General features: G+C 35.0%; 1 protein-coding gene across 4 annotated transcripts in view; it reads right to left on the bottom strand.

Annotated features, from left to right (window-relative positions):
• Nucleotides 1-1,264: 1,264 nt before the first annotated feature.
• Nucleotides 1,265-20,195, bottom strand: part of LOC143247482 (homeobox protein prospero-like) — a 55,809-nt gene continuing 36,878 nt past the window's right edge. For 3 of the 4 annotated variants that reach the window (XM_076495699.1, XM_076495698.1, XM_076495697.1), the window contains 4 exons: nucleotides 10,213-12,041; nucleotides 9,463-9,617; nucleotides 5,479-5,623; nucleotides 1,265-4,992 (listed from right to left, as the gene is read on the bottom strand). In XM_076495699.1, the coding sequence (XP_076351814.1) occupies nucleotides 4,813-4,992; nucleotides 5,479-5,623; nucleotides 9,463-9,617; nucleotides 10,213-11,901 (2,169 nt within the window). In that variant the 5' untranslated portion in view covers nucleotides 11,902-12,041 and the 3' untranslated portion in view covers nucleotides 1,265-4,812. The remainder of the gene's footprint in view (nucleotides 4,993-5,478; nucleotides 5,624-9,462; nucleotides 9,618-10,212; nucleotides 12,042-20,195) is intronic. The other variant, XR_013026566.1, reaches the window with a different exon arrangement.

Below are 20,195 nucleotides of genomic sequence, written 5' to 3'. Positions count from 1 at the left end.
TTAATAACTCTGCAACTTCTACGCATCGTCAGATTTAATATTGGATTTTTACAGATAAATTTAGTCGACATCAGACGACAATTCACATATTAAATATTTGAACTAAAAATAGTATTTTTAAAGCCATGCATGACAATTCAGTGACAATGTATATTGCAAGTTGTGCTCTACCGGTTAGGCTTGCTCAAAAATAACACACACACATATTATTGTCACTAGACCGTATTTCTTTTCATTGTTTCCAAATATCAGGTTTTAAAAAGATTACTAACCTGATTGATCCTTGAACTGTAAGCCACCTATTGTAACGATAGCCCTATGCCACCTATTGTTTTGGAAGATCTTGTAAAGCAGATTAAACAACAATACCAAAGAATCTTATTGGATTACTTTCTTATAACCGATTATTTTTGTTCTTTGTCCAGGTTATTTTTGCTGGTGATTTTTTTTTGTTAGACCCATATTACAATTAAACATGAGAAAACTCACAAGTTAAAATGATTTGGGTTTGGTTTGAATTTCGCGCAAAGTTTCACGAGGGCTATCTGTGCTAGCCGTCTCTAATTTAGCAGAGTAAGAGGGAAGGCAGCTAGTCATCACCACCCACTGCCAACTCTTTTACCAAGGAATAGTGGGATTGAGCGTAATATTATAATGCCTCCACGGCTGAAAGGACGAGCATACTTGGTGTGACAGCGATTCGAACCCGTGACCCTCAGATTATGAGTCGAGTCCCTTAACCACCTGGCCATGCCGGGCCCTTTAAAATGGTCTCTTTATGCGTATTTCAATTTCCACATCAACCAATTGCAACAAGGTTATTAGTTAAGTCATCATTACTGAAGGATCGGAAAAGCAAATGAATGAAAGTTATTGGTACAATATCGTAGGATAAATCACTCCAAGTTCTAGTAAGTTTCGTTTAACATTATAAATAGTTCAATAATAAAAAAGGACCCTTGTAATGCATGGAACTTTAGCCCATTTATATATATAAGAGTGAAAAGTAGTTTAATTTTATAGACATAAAATTAAGGAAAAAAGAGTACTCTGTTGTATGATTAATCGATTATTATACGCCTATTATTGGTATTGACCATCTAGATGTACTATCAACTGTACTGTAATACCTAAGAAATCATATTCCGTTGCAGAACAAAGAAATTGGTTGAAAACAGAAGAGAATTCATGTGTACTGCAATTATTTTTGTAATGATTGTTTTGTATTGACAGAGATTAGCCAATAAAATAATGTTTATTTCTTTTATAAATAATTTATTATAATATTCTAAGTATACAGAAAATACATGAAATGACAACATTACAATGACGTTTACCACATTTACTTCACATGGGCAGGCTTACTGATTGGACAGAATTTCTTATAATAAGTTCAGGAAAAAAACATAAAGGGTGAAATTTAACATGAAGTATTTGAAATTTCATATAGTAATAAATAACATTAACAAGAAAGAAAATTAAATATGAAAAATATATTAATTAGACATTTCATAAAAAAATTGAAATTTATCCAGATCTAATGAAAAAACAAACAAAACAAGTCTACACGACCTACAGCCCATACGAAACCACAACAATCACTGACTATTACACACTCCTTGCCAAGGTCGGTGTAGCAAGCTAAGACTAGTTCCACTACAGATCTTTTTTTTATATCTGTATTGAACGTCCTGTAATGTCATACAAGGCTAGTGCAAATGTTTAAGTCCAGCATGTTTGTTGCTCGACTTGTATAATACTATATAAATTCTACATATTTTGAATGCTACAAATCCACACCACGTAATTTACATTCTTTAAATAAATACAATATTAAAATCACGTGTTTATTCTTTTTAACCATGTATGTGTTCACAAACGTTACAGGTTTTGGAATGTGTGATAAGCAAAGAATCTTACTCATGGAAATAGATCACATACTATTGGCTTATCATAGTAACGAGAAGTTAACACAATAATTCTTTTTCGGTCACAAAGTATCTATTAGGTCTCATTTAAGTTTTAATAGAAAAAATAACAGCTATAACTCAAAGTTAGAGATTATAAAGGAGCCAATTTCTTTTAGGGAGTGTACAGTTTTAATGTTGTCTGATAAAAAGAATGTGGTATACAAGTTCCAACATTTTTGGACACAAAAATCTTTATTCCAATGTTCACTTTTTTTGATAACGTTAGATTTACTATCACAGTGATTTCTTGGTTTAACAGTATATGGGTGGAATTTTGGAAAGGCACGTTTGAGACCAGCACGTGCTGCATCTAGGCCTAACGAACATTGTTGCAACACTTCGAACTCGCTACTATGTTTTAGTTTTCTCTGTTGTCTTCTCGTGAGTGTATGATCAATGTATAGAAAGTTGTTAAATATTTGTTTTATAATCTTAACAAAATTTTGAGGCAGCGAGAAACTAATTATAAAAGATGTAAAACTGTGTAGAATGGTCACAAAATGATATGGTGATACCGTTGCTATAGCAACATAACAAACAACATTTTCTTTGTGATGATGTGTTGAAGGGTAATGAAGTTGATTTGTTGAAGGTAAGTTCTCCCAAAATGTTTACATAGTGAAGCTGTCGCAGAGAACATTGCAGCATAACCTCCATTGTTGTTAATTTGAAGTACATAAATGCATGATATAGAAGTCTGTGTATGTATATATATGTATTAAGCAAGATGAAAAACGGACATATCGAAAGTTCTATTCTTAATTTTGATAGAACATTTCACGAAATCATGTAGCAAAATTTATGTTTGTAAAGAAACACCTTATGATAAAATACTCATTAAACCACGAAAATGTTTTGTGGTCCCATCACTACTTTAAAGTTATAAAATGCAGGCTAAGCCTACTGATCACTAAATGACCAACGAACATGCACGAAACGTTCGTAAAACACAATGCCCTCGTGACCATTGAAGTTCCAGCGTTGAAGAAATTCCATAGTTTACGAGAAAAGTCAACTGAAACTTCCATTCTGCTTTCATACACAATGATATAAAACTAATCTAAAGGTATAATTATACCTGTTACAGTGTAAAAAATCTAAATTTATTATTCACTTGTTTCGATAAAATCTAAAATGTGTATCTTGATTCTATTAATGTTAAAGCCATCTTATCTGCCATGGCGTTAAAGCTATCGTTTAATCTGTCGTCATGTTAAAACCGTTACAAAATTGATCGGTGGTTTACATGATATGATATCCCAATAAGATAGGTGTAATACTTAAAGTCAGTTCTATTGAGATGTAATTATTTAGAAACCCCAGACATAAGGCGTTATGTACCATAGTAATCCATGATAATGTTGAACTCGCACTTTCAAGTTATACCGCTAAACAATTAGATAAATAGCTATATTGTTAAAGTTGTAATCTACTTTCAGTTCTGTTAAAACCATCATCCTAATTGTGTTGCAAACTATAATTTAACTTGCTCTATTGGTAAAGCCAGTGACATTAGCGTTGAAATGTTAATGACAACTATCACATCGTTAACTTAATTTTTAATATGTATAATTGTAAAAAGTATTTGTTCTGTTAGGCTTAAAGGAGAATTAAAACTTCACAACTATCCTGAGTAAGAAATTGTCTTTAAGACAATACTTGATAACGTAATTAACCACAAATATATTTTAGGAAATATGGGATGTGACTAGTTGCAGACAAGATATGTCTGTCAAAATAATTATATATGGTTATAAACTGAACAACACATTGTATTATTTAATTACGTTATTCAAATAACACTGTTGATAAATGTTTAAAATGGAATGTTAGCTGCTATCACATTAATAATCTATACACGACCTGGAAAGCTGTAATATACATAAACCATCTTAACATTGAAGGACAGCTTTGATATGAATGACTATACGGGTTCATAAGAAAATATATATGTTGAAATATGGAGCAAACGTTTATCCTCCTTTCTATAAAATACAAAACTTATACTTCTTAAACATTTTATCGTTTTTACTTTCTACTTAACTTCTACACTTAGCATAGTGTTATATAACTTTGCAAAAATAAATAAAACCTAGACACACATTTCGGTTAGACGACACGTTGGTAAAGGACACATTCCCTTAATGATGTTATTAGCGATTCACAATATTGTGACTAGGGCACTCATCATGGCCTCTAAGAGATACTCAGATTCTTAATACGGTTAACAACCAATAAGACGACAGTACATGGGTTAATGCGACCAACAATCACAACTAATGATACTTACCCAAATACAAGAATTTTTTGTCTCACAACAGACACAGCGGTTTATTTAACCTTTCGCCAGAAACAAAAACATTTTCGTACTGAACTTTAAAATCATAAAAAACTTGCCATCTCATGGAAACACATCCTCTTAGTACAATGATTTTTTTTTCAATGAATGCCGAGATATTGTTCCAAGGCACAAGTCCATATTAATTGTGTAAAATCTTAAGTTTTACACACACACACAAATGTCATCCACTTTGTATCGCATAAAAGTCGTTCACGATAATTCTGTATGCTAACTTTAAAATTAATTTCAGTGCTTGACCTGTACCACAAAGAATGGAATAAAAGAAACGTAAGCGACACCCTCCCCTGCGACCACACGCAAATATTACTTGTTTCCTAGCTTAAGTTCATCACGTGATATCTGTTTTAGTCAAGATATGTATTTCTACTGTAATGTTGACGACTATGTTTGGCAAAATTGTCAGTGTTATTTACAACTCATCAACATTTGAAGTCAAACAGTCTCTGATGTGCAATAACACACTCTGTAGGAAAAATATTCTCACTCCAACTGTTCCAGGAAATTTGGTGATTTAAAATAGTCCGGAACGGTTTCATCCAGTCGAGCTATTACCTTGTAGATTGCTTTCTTCCAAGACTGTTCCTGGTCCTTTCCCGACAAAATGGCTCTGAAGAACTCCTGAAGTGTTTGTTCCACCACTAGACGGAAGTGTTCTGGGACCTGCAGTTAGAAGAAAACGTATTATATTGTTTTGTATGTGTGTGAGTTTCCCCTGAGAATTTACTTCCACCTGTTCTACAACACTAGTTAGGATCTTTGTATTCCCGTTACGACGTGGCCCGGCATGGCTAGGTGGGTTAAGGTGTTGGACTCTTAATCCGAGGATCGCGGGTTCGAATCCCCGTCGCATCAAACATACTCGCCCTTTCAGCAGTGGGGGCGTTATAATGTTACGGTCAATCCCGCTATACGTTGGTAAAAGAGTAGCCCAAGAGTTGGCGGTGGGTGGTGATGACTAGCTGCCTTCCCTCTAGTTTTGCACTGCTAAATTAGGGACGGCTAGCGCAGATAGCCCTCGTGTAGCTTTGCGCGAGATTTTGAAACAAACAAACAAACGTTACGATATAAGTAGATATTGAACCAACGTAAGAAAATGTCGAATAAATTTATAACCTCGAACCAGACAAGAGAAACTTGAAGCAATACCTCAATGTGGTTGTTCCGGTTATAGTGAAGGTTCAGGATCCTCATGATCTCAGAACTAGATGTGATTTTCAGGTCTTCTGGAGCTTTAATATTTTCTCCCGCAGCTTGTCTGGCGTATTTTTCAACCTGAATGTAGAAGAATTCCCTATAAAATGTAAGAAATAAAACAAAGTCAGCTTACCTTATTGACTAATGGGAACTACTCTTCACTGTCGAGACACATTATTAATATGTATCTATATAGATGTATGTAAAGTTGTTTTTTATGCTAACTTTTAACACTGATGGAAGGGACCGTGAACTACTAACGTTTTGTTAGGTATTTTCATTTTTATCAGAACAGAAAACTCTACAAACAGGCGGGACTTTGTTTACGTATAACTAGCATACTTCTTAGATAATGAAAAAACAAAGAAAATTACCAAAGCTATATACCCTAAACGTAGGCTAAGATAAAACATTGCGTAATTTACTGTAACATTAACTTCTTAAGTCGAAATTGATATCGACGTATTCCTAGTTCCCATGGTAACGACTAGTATATTGCTGTAATTTGATGATGGTAGAAGGAGAATATTGCAAACTTAATTAACGTAAAACTGTAATTAGTGGTATCAGAGCGACCTTTAAGTCCCTTGTTTCTCAAAAAAGACTCATGGTTATCGGAGCTTTTATCGGGTAGTAATTAATTCAGTTAACAAATAAATATGATACCGCCAACCCTTTTAAAATTAACGAGAACAACATGAACGCGCTAATGGAAACACTAATTAATCGGACGTAATTAGGAAGAGTTCCTTGTGATAGTTTTATTTCTTCGTTCATTAGTTGAAAGACAAAGCAAGACTCGTCTTATCTCACAACGCGAGACGATGCCTCATTATTTCTGAGTATTTCCACAAAACCTGGAGACAGGCAGCCTAAGAAAATTATAAAGCCAACAACGTCTACAATTTCAACGAATGTAACATATGAAACTGCATATCCATATCATAGGATCTTTATATGGTAAATCAGCGTTTGCATTAAAATGTATTCTATGAAAAATAGTTCCGTGATCAGTTTTATATTGATACGTTTACGTTTTTGTTAATATACACACAAGACGCTTGTGGTTGTGTTTAGAGTGATTTTGTTTTTATAAGGGCATCCAATCGTTTTATTGTATGACATATTGTGACGATTACAATGTGAAGAATACAATAGAGTGTACTTTAAGGACTACTGGGAGTGGCCCAGCAATGATTATAGCGGAAGGTAGAACGAAGAGTTCGTGATTTGAACTCACTATATGCCGCCAAACATGCAATTTGGTAGGTAACGTGCCAATGGATTACTTCAGCATTAGTAGCCACAATATGCTGTGACGTTCTCGTACGACATATCTGCCTGATAACGGAGTTAACTCGGTGAAATGAACCCAATAATTTATTTTCTCTTAACCCTAAGTCGCACTCTCGTTTGCTTCTCAGGTATCATTTTAACTGTGCTATCAAAGCATTGTTTGAACTGACTTCGTGTTGTTATTCTCAAGTGCGACTTAAATAAAATTGTCCATAGTATTTACCATAGGGCCAATCAAGTAGATTTGTTCTGCGTATTTTTACGTAATAGTAAAGACGACATTTACCGTCTTTGGCAAGTGATGATATTGACAACGGACTGTACAATTTGAACTTAATCAAAGTTTCAAGTTGAGTTTTGTTATTATAAAAAGACGTGTAATTTACCGTATTGGTTATAATACTCATATAAAGCATTCAAGTCCGTCGCATCACAAAATACATTATTGTTGGTTACATTTACAATTAGAAAATTAAAATATGAAAACAAGCACATGCTAACGGTACCATGTACTTCTGTATACGTTAATTACTTTTGCAATTTAATACAAATGTTCACTAAGTTAGTAAACTGGCATTTTAATTGTAAATATTATGTCAATTTAATGGGTAGGAACATAGATAACATTAAAAAGTATTAACACCATTAGACATAAATATATAAGATATTCATTCACTCCATAAAACGAGGAAATAAAAACATAAATGTTTTAACATTATTATGCTCATTCAGTAACATAGCGGCATGTCTGCAGATTCACAACGTTAAGAATCTGGTTTTGATACCCCTGGTGGGAAGAGCACGGATAACATATTGTGTAGCTTTGTGCTTAAACTACAAACAATGATTTAGTAAAAGCTTGTTCACTTCCCAGGGTATTTCTCAAGTTCACAGTCGCATTACTTTAATTGTACTACACAGCAGTATTTTCTCTATAATATTCACACAGCATAGAAAACAAACATACACGTTATGAAACTTAACACTAAATTATACTAACTTTAATAATTTAGAATCTAACGATGCAACCGCCAAATGCTTGAAAGGAAGATGTAAAAGATATGAAAGTCTGGTCATGAAAGTTATACATGACATAACGCTGTATATTATAAGACCAATGAATACATTACAACATTGATTTTTATTAATTATTGAACACTTACTAGGATATACCAGTACTAATACATAACTAAGTCTAGAATGGTAAGTAAGATCGTTTGGTTTGATCTGATATGAGGCTGCTTAGGATAATGTACTTAACAGATTGTTCTCGCTGACTGAAGTTAAACTCTTAAACTCTCACATGTGCAAGGCATTAACAAAGGACGCCATACATCAAATAAGGCAAACAAGGGTAAAGACAAGAGACTTCCTGCGCGGCACCTGCCGGACAAGGGTAACTAGATGTCCGGTCTCCCGGTTCAGTCCCTTCACACGCTCGACCGACAGAAATGAAAAGATGTCTACTTATGACCGTTATATTAAATAGTTTGTACTTTCCATTTAAGGTGTCGTGTAGGTCGTTTCCTTTAAGGATTTGATAAACATTTTGACCGTTTTGGTAAAAATATGAAAAAGTATACATTGTTTCTCCGAAAATAAGACAGGGCTTATATTAATTTTCACTCCAAAATATGACACTAGGGCTTATTTTCGGGGGATGTCTTATTTTGATATATTAAAAAAATGAAGTTACAAAGTAAAACTATTAAACTAACCATTTAAAATAAACTATTATTAAACTATTAAACGAACTGATTAATACTTAAACAAACTAATTAACTAACTATTAAACTAATTAATAAATTTAATTTTTTTTATTTCTTTCCTCTTCCTGCCACTCTTAACTAGGGCTTATTTTAAGGGTAGGGCTTATATTAAAACTATCCCCAAAAATCACACTAGGTCTTATTTTATGGGTAGGTCTTATTATCGGAGAAACACGGTAGTTAATGTGAAAAAATACACCTTATACTTCCATCATATTGTACGAATTGAGTGTGAACAAAAACCTAATGAATGTACCTGGTCCAAAAATAGGCTTTCTCCCAAAAATATCTTATACACAAGTTGAAAGAAATAAATTTAATTTTTTTTTAGAATTATTGTAACAAGTAAAGTTACTTTAACAGTTTTTTATTATGTAACTGAGCAAGTAAAACATAAATAAAGAGCGTCAGAATTGTTTCAGCGTTCCACTCGACACAGTTTTAACTTATGCGAAATTGAAAAAAAAAACATTGTTTTATATTTCACAACAGTCAATTGTTAATGAAACTGGTGATTTTAATTAAAGGAATATTTAGGAATAGCTCCTATATTGTGTCAATATACAACATTTACCTAACCTAGGATCTTTACTTTAGAATAGTTATTCTTATAATATTTAATAGATTAGGTTTTTATTCATTGAACATTCTTAAAAGTGTTTAACAAAATAAGTCATAATGTTTAGGGTATGACATTTAGTTATCTTTAGTAAGATATTACATTGTAGACAAGAAGTAACAACGATAAAGTTTCATTTGACAAGGACACATATGTCAAAAACAGCTTATTATAGAATGACCAGTAAATGGTTTAGAACTAACTAGAAGACACACCTGATTTTATAGCTATCTCTTTGACCACAGCACTTACCGAAAATTAGAGAACCATTTGACCAGCTGGGCTGTGTTGTTCTTGTTGAAGCGGATGTCCGGGAAATAAAGTTTAATAACAGCGGAACTGGGATAGCGGACGAAGAAAAACATCAGTTTGGCTTTTCTCAAGTGCATGGGAGTTAGGGTGCTGGTGTGAGTTGTAGTTAAAAAAAATATACGAGAAACTGGTGTCGGCAACAAGCGAGAGCAATGGATGTAATGTTTTTTGAGCTTAACCTTGAAGACATACAGTACGTATACAACTGTATTTATTTTTTATTTTATTTTAACAGAAACTGTTAGGTATGCATGCACACACATACATGCTCACAGCAAAAGTTATAGAACGGCTTTGGTTAACTAACTAAACCGATTAAAAATAGTGACAAATATTTTATTTACAATTAGTAATGTTACATCCGTACCTTGGAGAATAATAAATATGCTTCGAAAATCTACGTCTAAGATGACAAAGTTGAAAATGGAAAGCATCGTTACTAGACACGTTAATTAAAAGCTACACTTCCTCTATCTACCATCGGTAGAATATTGGTAATTTAAGCACATGACACTGAGTACCTTAAGTCGCTATATGTTAAAATAATAATTTTTAGCTGTTAATATCTTCTAGGAATAAATAGATTGAACGTGAGTTTGTCTGTTTAACTTCGTTATGCTTTAACACTTAATGATTTTTTTAAACCTCTAAAATAGTTAAATTCATGTAGAAATATAAATAAAAGGATATCATGGCGAGTCCAGAATCTAAACTTTGGTTATCGCTACATTCAGACCCGACGCCATTTTCCTGCTGACGCGAAACGTCAGGGGAACACTCAGATTCTTCCAAGGACGGGAGGACGGCTGTGGAAGTGCGGAAGGACGAATCGTCGCTTTGAGAGTCGGTAAGATATTGCGCGAAGCGTGTCTGCTCGTACAAGATCTGGGAATGGTGGAGACTTGGATTCAGAACAGCTACCGAAGTAGGCAGGGAAACTGGTACTAGTGGTGGGGGCTGCTGGCTAAAAGCTTGGTCCACCCCGTTACTGCTGGTTGAATATCTAATGAAGTTTTCCTCTTGTTTCGCTCCCAATCGGGGGATCAAGCGGGTGTCGGTCACCTTGTGTCGCTTCTTTTTGGGAGTGACAACTAAAGGCATTGGCTCTGTTTGTTCATTTTCTCCACCATGACTACCTAAACCTTCATATCCTACTGAAGTGGAAGGTGGTGGAACATAGCAGTGAGTCATGCCTTCTGGGCTATGTTGTGAAGGGGGAGTTGAACTAAACGAGGGAGATTTGTGCACAGGGGGGTAAAAAGTATAACTGCGAGGACTAAGGTCAGTTGGGTAAGGACTACTACGTGAGGTAAGTGGTGTCTGGCCGTTGATTTTAATTCCTCGATCGAAGATCTTGGTGCGGGGTGATTTTCTATCCAGGATGTGCGAGAAAAGACTAATATCTTTGGAAGGCTCAATATCGACAAATTTATGGGGTCCATAACCCTGCTTGTATTTTGAGACAAAAGAGTCTATGATCTGAGGAATATTAGCAGCAATCTCTGTTTTGAGGGCCTCCACCAATCCATCAATATCGGCAAGAGACACCTGGCTACTGGACTTGACGATACATGATTGTCTACTTCTCGTATCCAGCTCTTGACTCTGGGCGGGATTCACGTTCTCTTTAAGACCAGAAGAGCCACGGGAAATTTCGGGTAAACCACAAGGAGAAGTGACATCGGCTTTGCCGCTAATAAGCTCCTGCATCACTGCCAACTGTTGTTGCATCTTGCGGATCTGGACTTTCAAACTTACTTCTTCCTGGCGTCTCACCTTAGTAGGAGGATCGTCCTCTTCATCTAAATCTTCATCTTCTTCCTCATCCAGATCATTGCCATGTTGCTGAGGCTGGTACAACTTTCGTTTTTTACATCCATTAACGATTTGTCTTGGGTTGCTTGGACCTTGCAGCATACCAGACACAATGTGTTCAACTCGCGCCCGTTTGGACTGAGACTTATTGTTCTCACCGTTTACTAACTCCGGTTTTCCATTCTCAAGTATTCCCCTGAGTAACTCCGTAGTTTCTGTTGCTGTACCAACAGCAAAGCTATTATTACTGGTTGAATTCTCGAGGCCTTTACTAGGTTTGGACTGAATTTCTAAGTTGGACACTACGGCCATTGCTGATCCAGTGCTCACATCATTAGAATGTTGGATGGACGCGTTAATCACCACCATGTTGTCACAATCGCCGACAGTTAGAGTCGGTGACGACATGCTAAACCCATTCTGATACGTCGGACTCTGGCGGCAGCTGAAACTGGGGATCGCAGCGTAGTTGTTTCGTGGCTCACCAGCGTCAACTCTGTGGCGAGAGCGCTTGGTCTTAGCCTTTAAAGACCCTATTTCAGAGTCTTCTTCTAATGACATCATAAGATAGATTAGAGCTTATGATTGGACGGACGGCTGCAAAGGGAGGAGGGGGAACTACGCATAAGCACCAATGTATAACTAGTACACAGTGTGTCTAGGGCTGACTCAGAACTACGGCTGGTTGGGCTCAGGAGAGAGTTCTAAAAAAAAAGGAAAGAAAGAACAGATGTTAGTGAAACATAAGAGCAAAAAGCGGAAGGTGAAAATGATTGTCCTCTTTCACCAGCTTAACAACAAAGAACTTAATGCATTTTTCAAACCTAGGTTTACTGTGTTTACTTAGTGGTAATGTCTGCATCGAGGCTTTACAGTAAGTCTCGTGGTATTCACGTATTAAATTTTTTGAAGCTAATATGTAGCCTTAGTAATTATATGCACCTAGCTAACATTCTGCAAAATTGGTACCTACGGAATTTGCCATATGTGTGAACTATCTAATGATCAACATTTTTGTACAAAGCATTCGATTTATTTTGTCAACCACAAATCCAGTTATTTGAGAACACAAGTATGTATACTTTTATGAGAAATACTTTACAAAGCAATATGTTATACATTTGGTGAAACATTGCAAAACTAAAAAAAAATAATAACAACAGTAAATAGATGCATCAGTTTTGTAACGGGTTTCGATACCCGTGGTGGGCGAAGCACTGATAGTTCTTCGTGTAGTTTTGTGTTAGAAATGATCAACGGTTTTGTAAACACCCCCATGATTAAAATAACAAGTGATGGTCTAAACAAAAAGTTCATAGGAAACCTTGATAGTTTCACATAGATAATTGACTTGCGGATACCCCCCAGTGGATCAGCGGTATGTTTGTGGACTTACAATGCTAAAAACCGGGCTTCGATACCCGTGGTGGGGAGAGCACAGATAGCCCATTGTGTAGCTTTGTGCTTAATTCCAAACAGCAACAACAACGACTTGCGGAAAATAAAGTATTTGCTTGTAATTTCCCGTATTATTTTATTTTATTTAAGCTGTAAAGTTCTCTGAATACAAATACTGTGTTTTGTCAAAACTTTTAAGCAATTTTTTTTATAATGATATTAGTTTGCGACCAGAGCTGACTACGTAGTTGAAACAAAATTGAGATTACTTATAGAGTTAGGACGGCTAGCCGGGTTGTGAAGCTAGGGTTCTCATTTTGTTCTTTAAAATGTGTTTAGCACTCAAACGTCGGGGTGCGCAGTAAGAGAGATGGGCCCCACAGTGGCACAGAGAAATGTCTGCGTATTTACAGAGTTAGAACCCGGGTTTCGATATTCGTGGTGGGTAGAGCACAGACAGTCCATTGTTTTGCTTTGTGCTTAAATTCAAACAAAAACAAATAAGCGTGTCGGTCAAATCTCAATATTTGGTTAAACAAGTTTGTTTCGGGCGATCTTGCAAAGCAATGTAAAAACAATATACGTTAGTCTTCTCTGCAGGAAAGTTAACGGTACCCATTTCTAACTACTTTAATCTCACTTTGATTGTTACTCTTACAAAGAATTCATCGCCCAAAAGTGCCGAATACGATTCTGAGACAGTGGAACGCAAACCATGTATCCACAGATTCACAAGTCAGCTGGGTAACCACTAGGCTACCACCTGCCAGACAAGAGTGGCTCAAAAGTTACCTTGTGGGTTCTATTGAATAGTTGTTTTAGGTTTACCAGTTCAAAATTAAGAAAGGATAATACAGCCCCTGTGAAGGTTTGTGAGAAATTTCTAAAACAATGTACTGAATTGAAAATGTTTTCCAAGCCCTTTACACTATTTTTAATGCAAATAGTGTAACTCTTGAAGTATGCCACTGTTTTAGTTGAATTGTGTGATTTCATGATATATATATTTGTATGTGTTTGTTTACATATATATATATGCAACAAGTTACTAATTTTAATTCCAAATATACAACTTCTACTTGTTAAGTTTTGCTCAATAATATTATTTTTATAGAGAAACAGAATCGGTAATGAGTAATGAAACATTCTGATAACTTGCCCTTTCGTGAGTGGTGTTTTTTGTTTCGTCGAGAAAGGAAACACTACCCTTCCTAGTTCAGTGTCTCCACCCGTGAGACCTTATACAACTAAACAACCAAGAAAATCTCAACCCCAGATTCATCGTGTCATCCGGTCCAGCCCGGAAACGTACTTCCGTTTTTCGATGATTTTCTGGTGTCGATGGCCAATCACAAGGCAGATTTTTCAGAAGCCTTTTATATGCCGCGGATGTTATGCGATACCTCTTTTCTGGTTTAAGAACTTGAAGAATAAGCATACAATAGAGGGCGTGGTTTCCTATTACCTGTTCCTTGAGTTCGTACTTTTTTAGGTAAATTTTTTTTGTTTTTTAATCGAACATTTCTCCAGGGTTTAACAAAAGTGTCGGAAATCTATGTCGTAACGTCAGGAATAATTTTAAAAACTTACTTTACTCAAAACGAACTTTAGCTATACTTTGAAGAATTTTTTACCTACAATATTATTTTATTCTCTCACATGACCATAAGAAGTTTCTTCAGTCATAAAAACACTAAAACTTAAAATATCCTAACCATTTCCGGTCACTTAACGGCCAGAAATGCTTTCAATTATGTAACTACTAAAACTTCTTAAAATATCGGAAAGTACTTCCGTCTAATAACCAACATCAACCTTTTAAATTATATAACCCCAAAATTTTCCAAATATTGTAAACTATATCAATCCTATCATCACCAGAGGTTATTTAAGATGAAAATCATAAAATTTTACCCACATAACAACCGCCGATCACAAATACAAATATCATGCACTACACAACTTAGCATTCATGGACATGGACATTGAGTATTGAACTTTCGTCAAGTATCCCTAGGAAATTACGAAACATTACTTGAAACACAAAGGATACAGAGAGGACATAACCTGCGAAAGAAAACTCCTTTTCTTGTTCACAGCATAAAACGTAGCCTAGCCTATGAGTAATGAAGAATGTTCAGCCTTGTATTAAACAGTTTTATTTTAGGTTATAAAAAATCTTACAACAAAGACCTTCTTTTATCGAGAAAAGTAAATGTACCTGAGATGTGAATCTGAGGGTTCACGGCTCCGCGATCTGTTGCTACAAAAATACGTCATGACCCCTATAAAAATAACGATAAACTCCCATTGCGGTTTTCTAACGCTTTATTTCTGGTCTGTTAATTGAAAGTGAGGGACAGATTTGCGCGAAATCGTGAAACAACCGTGTGTTTTTCGTGCAATATTATTAGCGCATCTGGACTGCTATTCTCTCCCTAGTGTGAGGCCTGTAAACAATAACTCATCAACGATATTGTAATAAATATAATTCCGCTAGAATTCGTACTGTAACGTAATCCACCAGTCAAAAGAAAAAGAAAAAAGAGACGTCTGCACCTGTACACAGTCTTAGCTTCAGCGTTAGGTGTCTTTGTGGATTAGGTGGATCACCACTTGTAGTTTCCATCATTGCATTTACTTATGAAGTAGACAGCCAGGTGTGTTGCTTACTGCAGTGAGCAGCATGTGGTATAGTACCTGTTTCTCTTAGGTATCACAGTTCAAAGTTCATAATTACGTAGAACTTTAGCAGCGCCTTATAACCTGCTTATGTATGTATATATATATATATATTTATAATACAGTTCAAAATCAGTCTATGGATTTGTATATTGATCTATCAACTTATATATGCATACAGGTCATAAACTATTTATATATATACATATATCGGTGTCTGAATACACTTTGTAGTCAACTTATGTGTTTCTATGAAAATACATATACTTACTAATATTTATATTTGGGCCACAAAATTAAGTTCTCCAAATATATGTTCTGTTTACAACTATAGGTTAAGAAAATCATAAATTAACATCTTATTAACAGTGAACTGTGCTTTCAACTTTCAACCAACCCACCATGTTGATTTGCTGACTGTTACTCCTGTTATTCTATCTCGTTCGATTTTGTCGAGTTATTTATACCTTTTAGCACAATAAAAAGCAGTAACCTGAATCATGTTATTTGTATTGTTGTTTTATGTTGTAGTCGCTTATTTGCTTTAAAGCAGCTTATTACTCGGCATGATACGCGTAACCTCTTGTTTCTAAGGTTATTATACACCATTACAAATAAAATGGCTTTAGTCTGTATTTTTTGGGAGAAGGATAATTCATTCATATTTAAACTCGGATATTTTACTATTTGAGTATGCGTTATTTGTATTTCCTATCTGTGTAACCTTTCAGGATCATAAAGCGAATTAAAACCTACTCAGTGAAAAATAACTTACATGAAAATACCGGATTTTGTTTGGCTTATAATAAATTAATCATGAAAGTAGCTTGTTTACCAAATGAAAATAGGAGGAAATACAGCGTATTTTTGGGGCAATTTCTTTCAGCTTTATTTTTCAGTTGATTGTTCCTCTTTCCTAGATAAAAAGTTTTACATGGAGAGCTCCAAAATGAAGCTTGTCAATCAAACTGAAACAGTTTGAACTTAAGATGCTTTAAAGTAAAACATGCGGAAGATATCTGCCTGTGAGTTTTAGTGTCTGTGTTTGTTTGTTTGTTTTGAATTTCGCACAAAGCTACTCGAGGGCTATCTGTGCTAGCCGTCCCTAATTTAGCAGTGTAAGACTAGAGGGAAGGCAGCTAGTCATCACCACCCACCGCCAACTCTTGGGCTACTCTTTTACCAACAAAAGTGGGATTGACCGTCACATTATAACTCCCCCACGGCTGGGAGGGCGAGCATGTATGGCGCGAACCCGCGACCCTCAGATTACGAAGCGCACGCCTTAACGCGCTAGGCCATGCCAGGCCCTCGTCTGTGTATGTAAACACATAAGAGGGGGGATATCAACGATTTGGCTGTTTTCAAATTTTCGTTCAAAGGTAATTTTGAACAGATGGATGCCAGTTAGTCAATAAATCGCATAGGACTACCTTGGCTCTTAAGGAAACGGGATTAAAACTATAAGCTATTAGATCCACAATTCCTGTATTATGAGACCTAAGCCTCGCCCTACCAAACATATGCACGATCTCAACAGGAACTGTACTTTACATAAAATGACTTTTACAATTTTTAGTTCATCATATGCCTTAGGTATTGTGCACTAGTATTCTAATCTGTATCTGGGTGGTTCGGTACTGAATTATCCCACTGTACAGTTAATATGCCCAAAGCCGGCCTTTTCCATGTAGGGGGTGATGAATAAACACGTAATCACGTGTACATCTGGGTGGTGAACATCCTCCTAGCTCAATAAACCATGAAAGTCTACACGTAAACCCCTAGGCCTTTTGTTTAAGTGGAAAGATGCCCTTTTGCAGAGAGCACAGCTGTCATCAATGTTTATATAGTCTTCATCTTAATGGCAAGTAGCCCAAGAAACATAAAAAAAAATATTTGTACTTTGTATATTATTCAGTTGTTCCATTTTCATTGATCTATTTCTGATAGTGAATCAAGAATATCGAGAAGGCCACGAGAGAAACGTGTTTGAATGAAATGCTAATATTTGCTTGATTGCTTGGCAAACTATGCAGTTACATGTTTTAATCTTTTAGTAGTATGACTTGATATTTTCTTAAGTGCCTGCTATGTTCCTACAAACAGGTTATTCCACTTTTCATACCATAACACAGAACTCATTATTACGCTAAAGAATGGTTTTAAAGTAAGTTAACTCAACAAACCGGAAATATGAAATATATTAGATATTATCATATATAACAGTTATTACATGTAAAATGCCTATAACAGATTACTGGAGTAATGGCAAACCATAGACAATTAAAATTCAAATATTTACACCACTAAAAACCAAAATTGATCCGAATAATTATGCCAGAAAATGAGATATAGAAAGACCATGAATAACCATTTAAAATCAAATATCTTTAGCGTAAAGACCCATGACGCAGAACTGATAACAAGGAAGGATTGTGGCTAGAGGTGATACGATAAAAACCAAAAGCATTACTTCTTGGAACTGGTAACATAAATTTAAGTATTTCCAATATTTAAAACATCAAATATTTCGAAAATGTCAAGACTTATTTTACAGGATTTGATAGATAAAGAAACCTAAGTCAGTACCTCTACTAAAACCAAAAACGTCAGTCACAAGGTGTGTGTTCAACAGAGTAAAACAACATCCAGAAATAACAATCGTAGCGACATTTCATCATTTATATGCAAAAACGGCTCGTTTGGGCTGAGAAAACACTTTACATAGAAGAGCGAACCGTTTTTGCATATAAATTTCTCAACAAGTGGGTTTCTCGTCTTCACCGACATTTCATCATGGTGTAACATGGTAACCCCTATGGAGTGCTAAATCTGTATATTTTATTTTTGATTCTTTCATTCATGCCAACTTAAGTAAACTCAGTCTGAAATCATTGTAGTTGTTACCTTCTACTTCTCTTTTGTTCAGTTTATACAAGCATGATAAGCCTTGGTGTTCTTATGTCTAGACTGTACAGATATGGTAAATTATGGTGCTCCTATGTTCATTAAAAGGATATAATAAAACGCGGTGTTGTAATGTTCAGTTTGTAGAGGCATAATAACTCCTGGTGTTCATTTGTTAAATTTGAAAAACATATCGAGGTCTGATATTCTTATATTCAATTTGAACAGATATAATAATTTCTGGTTTTCTTTTGTTTAGTTTGTAGAGACATGATAATTTATGGTGTTCTGTTGTTTTGTGTATAAGGATGTGATAAGCCTTGATGTTCTTACGCTTAGTTTGTAAAGACATAAGTCCTGGTGTTCGTACGTTCAGTATGTACAGACATTACAAGTAATGAGGTTGTTATATTTAGTTTGTAAAGACATGATACTTACTGCTGTTCTTATATTTAGTTTGTAAATATACGATAACTTTGTTGTTTGTCTGGGTTTTTAAAAAATATATGATGAGGATTCTTCTTCAGTAGGTGTCTGTGACTTGTTAGCGATCAATTCGAAAGAAAAACAGACAGCATACAGTCCTCTTGTTTTAAAAAAATACATTTAAAACAAGTGAAACGTATATACAAATTTAATTACACAGTCCTATCTCAAACTCTAAATATTTCTATTTCTTGTCAAAATTCCACTTAAGCTTATTCCATTACTTTAGAAACCAAATGACAAGATGAACTATTTTTCTCTACTTTTATCACAATAGTATTAATGAACTTATGCTACCCCGTGGATTACCTCAGTTGTATCTCGAGCCTTAAATAGTTATCTGTTTTCGTTAAATTCTACACAGCCAGGTTCAATTATTTTAGATTACCCTTTTACAAGACAAATTATTCTCCTTATCTCTATTAAACTGCGAAACTCACTTTAGAAGATCAACCGTTAAGGCTAACCACTCACATGCCAAGTAATGTCACATTTTCTGACTTCTCTCTATTTCTGCTTTATTTCACTTGACTTATTATTATTAACTTGTACTCTTGTGCCGCTTCTACGAATATTGTCGCCACTGAGGCCTTGAAAAAAAACGAAAAGTCAGATAATGTGATCTCAACAATACAGCCTCGGCAACAATGGATTGCAAATACAACGTGAGACATTTACCGAGTTACGTAACCAAACGAAATGCTAAATAATCATTATAAAGTTAAAAAAAACAAAAAACATCTACACTAACCAATTTTGTATATCTAACAGTGTGTTTATGTTCAGTTTCTACAGAAATGATAAACCCCGATGTTCTAATCGTCAGTCTGTAAATATCTGATAAGTTCTGTTGTTCTTTCGTTAGGTTTGTACAGAAATAGTAAGTTCTGCTGTTCTTATGTTTAACTTTTATGGATATGGTAAGTGATGGTGTTCTGATGTTTAGTTTGTACACACGTGATAATTACTGGTGTTTTTATATTTAGTGTGTAAAGACACGGTAACTTCTGATGTTCTTATGTTCAATTTGTACGGGCATAGTAAATCCTGGTGTTTTTATGCGCAGTTTGTACGGACATGTTATGCCAAGGTGTTTTTATGCTCAGTTTCTAAAGACATCGTAAGTCCTATTGTTCTTATGTTGAGTTTGAACAGACATATTAAGTTCTGTGGTCCTTATGTCGGGTTTGTAAAGGTATGCTAAGTCCTGGCGTTCATATTTTAAGTTTTTAAGAACACGATATGACCTGGTGATTTTCTGTTCAATATATAAAGACATAATAAGTCCTGATGTTTTATGTTAAGTTTGTACGGATATGAGAAGTGATGATGTTCTTATATTTAGTTTGTAATTACATGGTAACACCTGATGTTTTTATGTT

The sequence above is a fragment of the Tachypleus tridentatus genome, chromosome 3 (assembly GCF_004210375.1).
Source record: "Tachypleus tridentatus isolate NWPU-2018 chromosome 3, ASM421037v1, whole genome shotgun sequence".
Lineage (NCBI taxonomy): Eukaryota > Metazoa > Arthropoda > Merostomata > Xiphosura > Limulidae > Tachypleus > Tachypleus tridentatus.
Note: the sequence above shows the minus strand (reverse complement) of the source record. Positions and strands in the feature narration are given on the sequence as shown.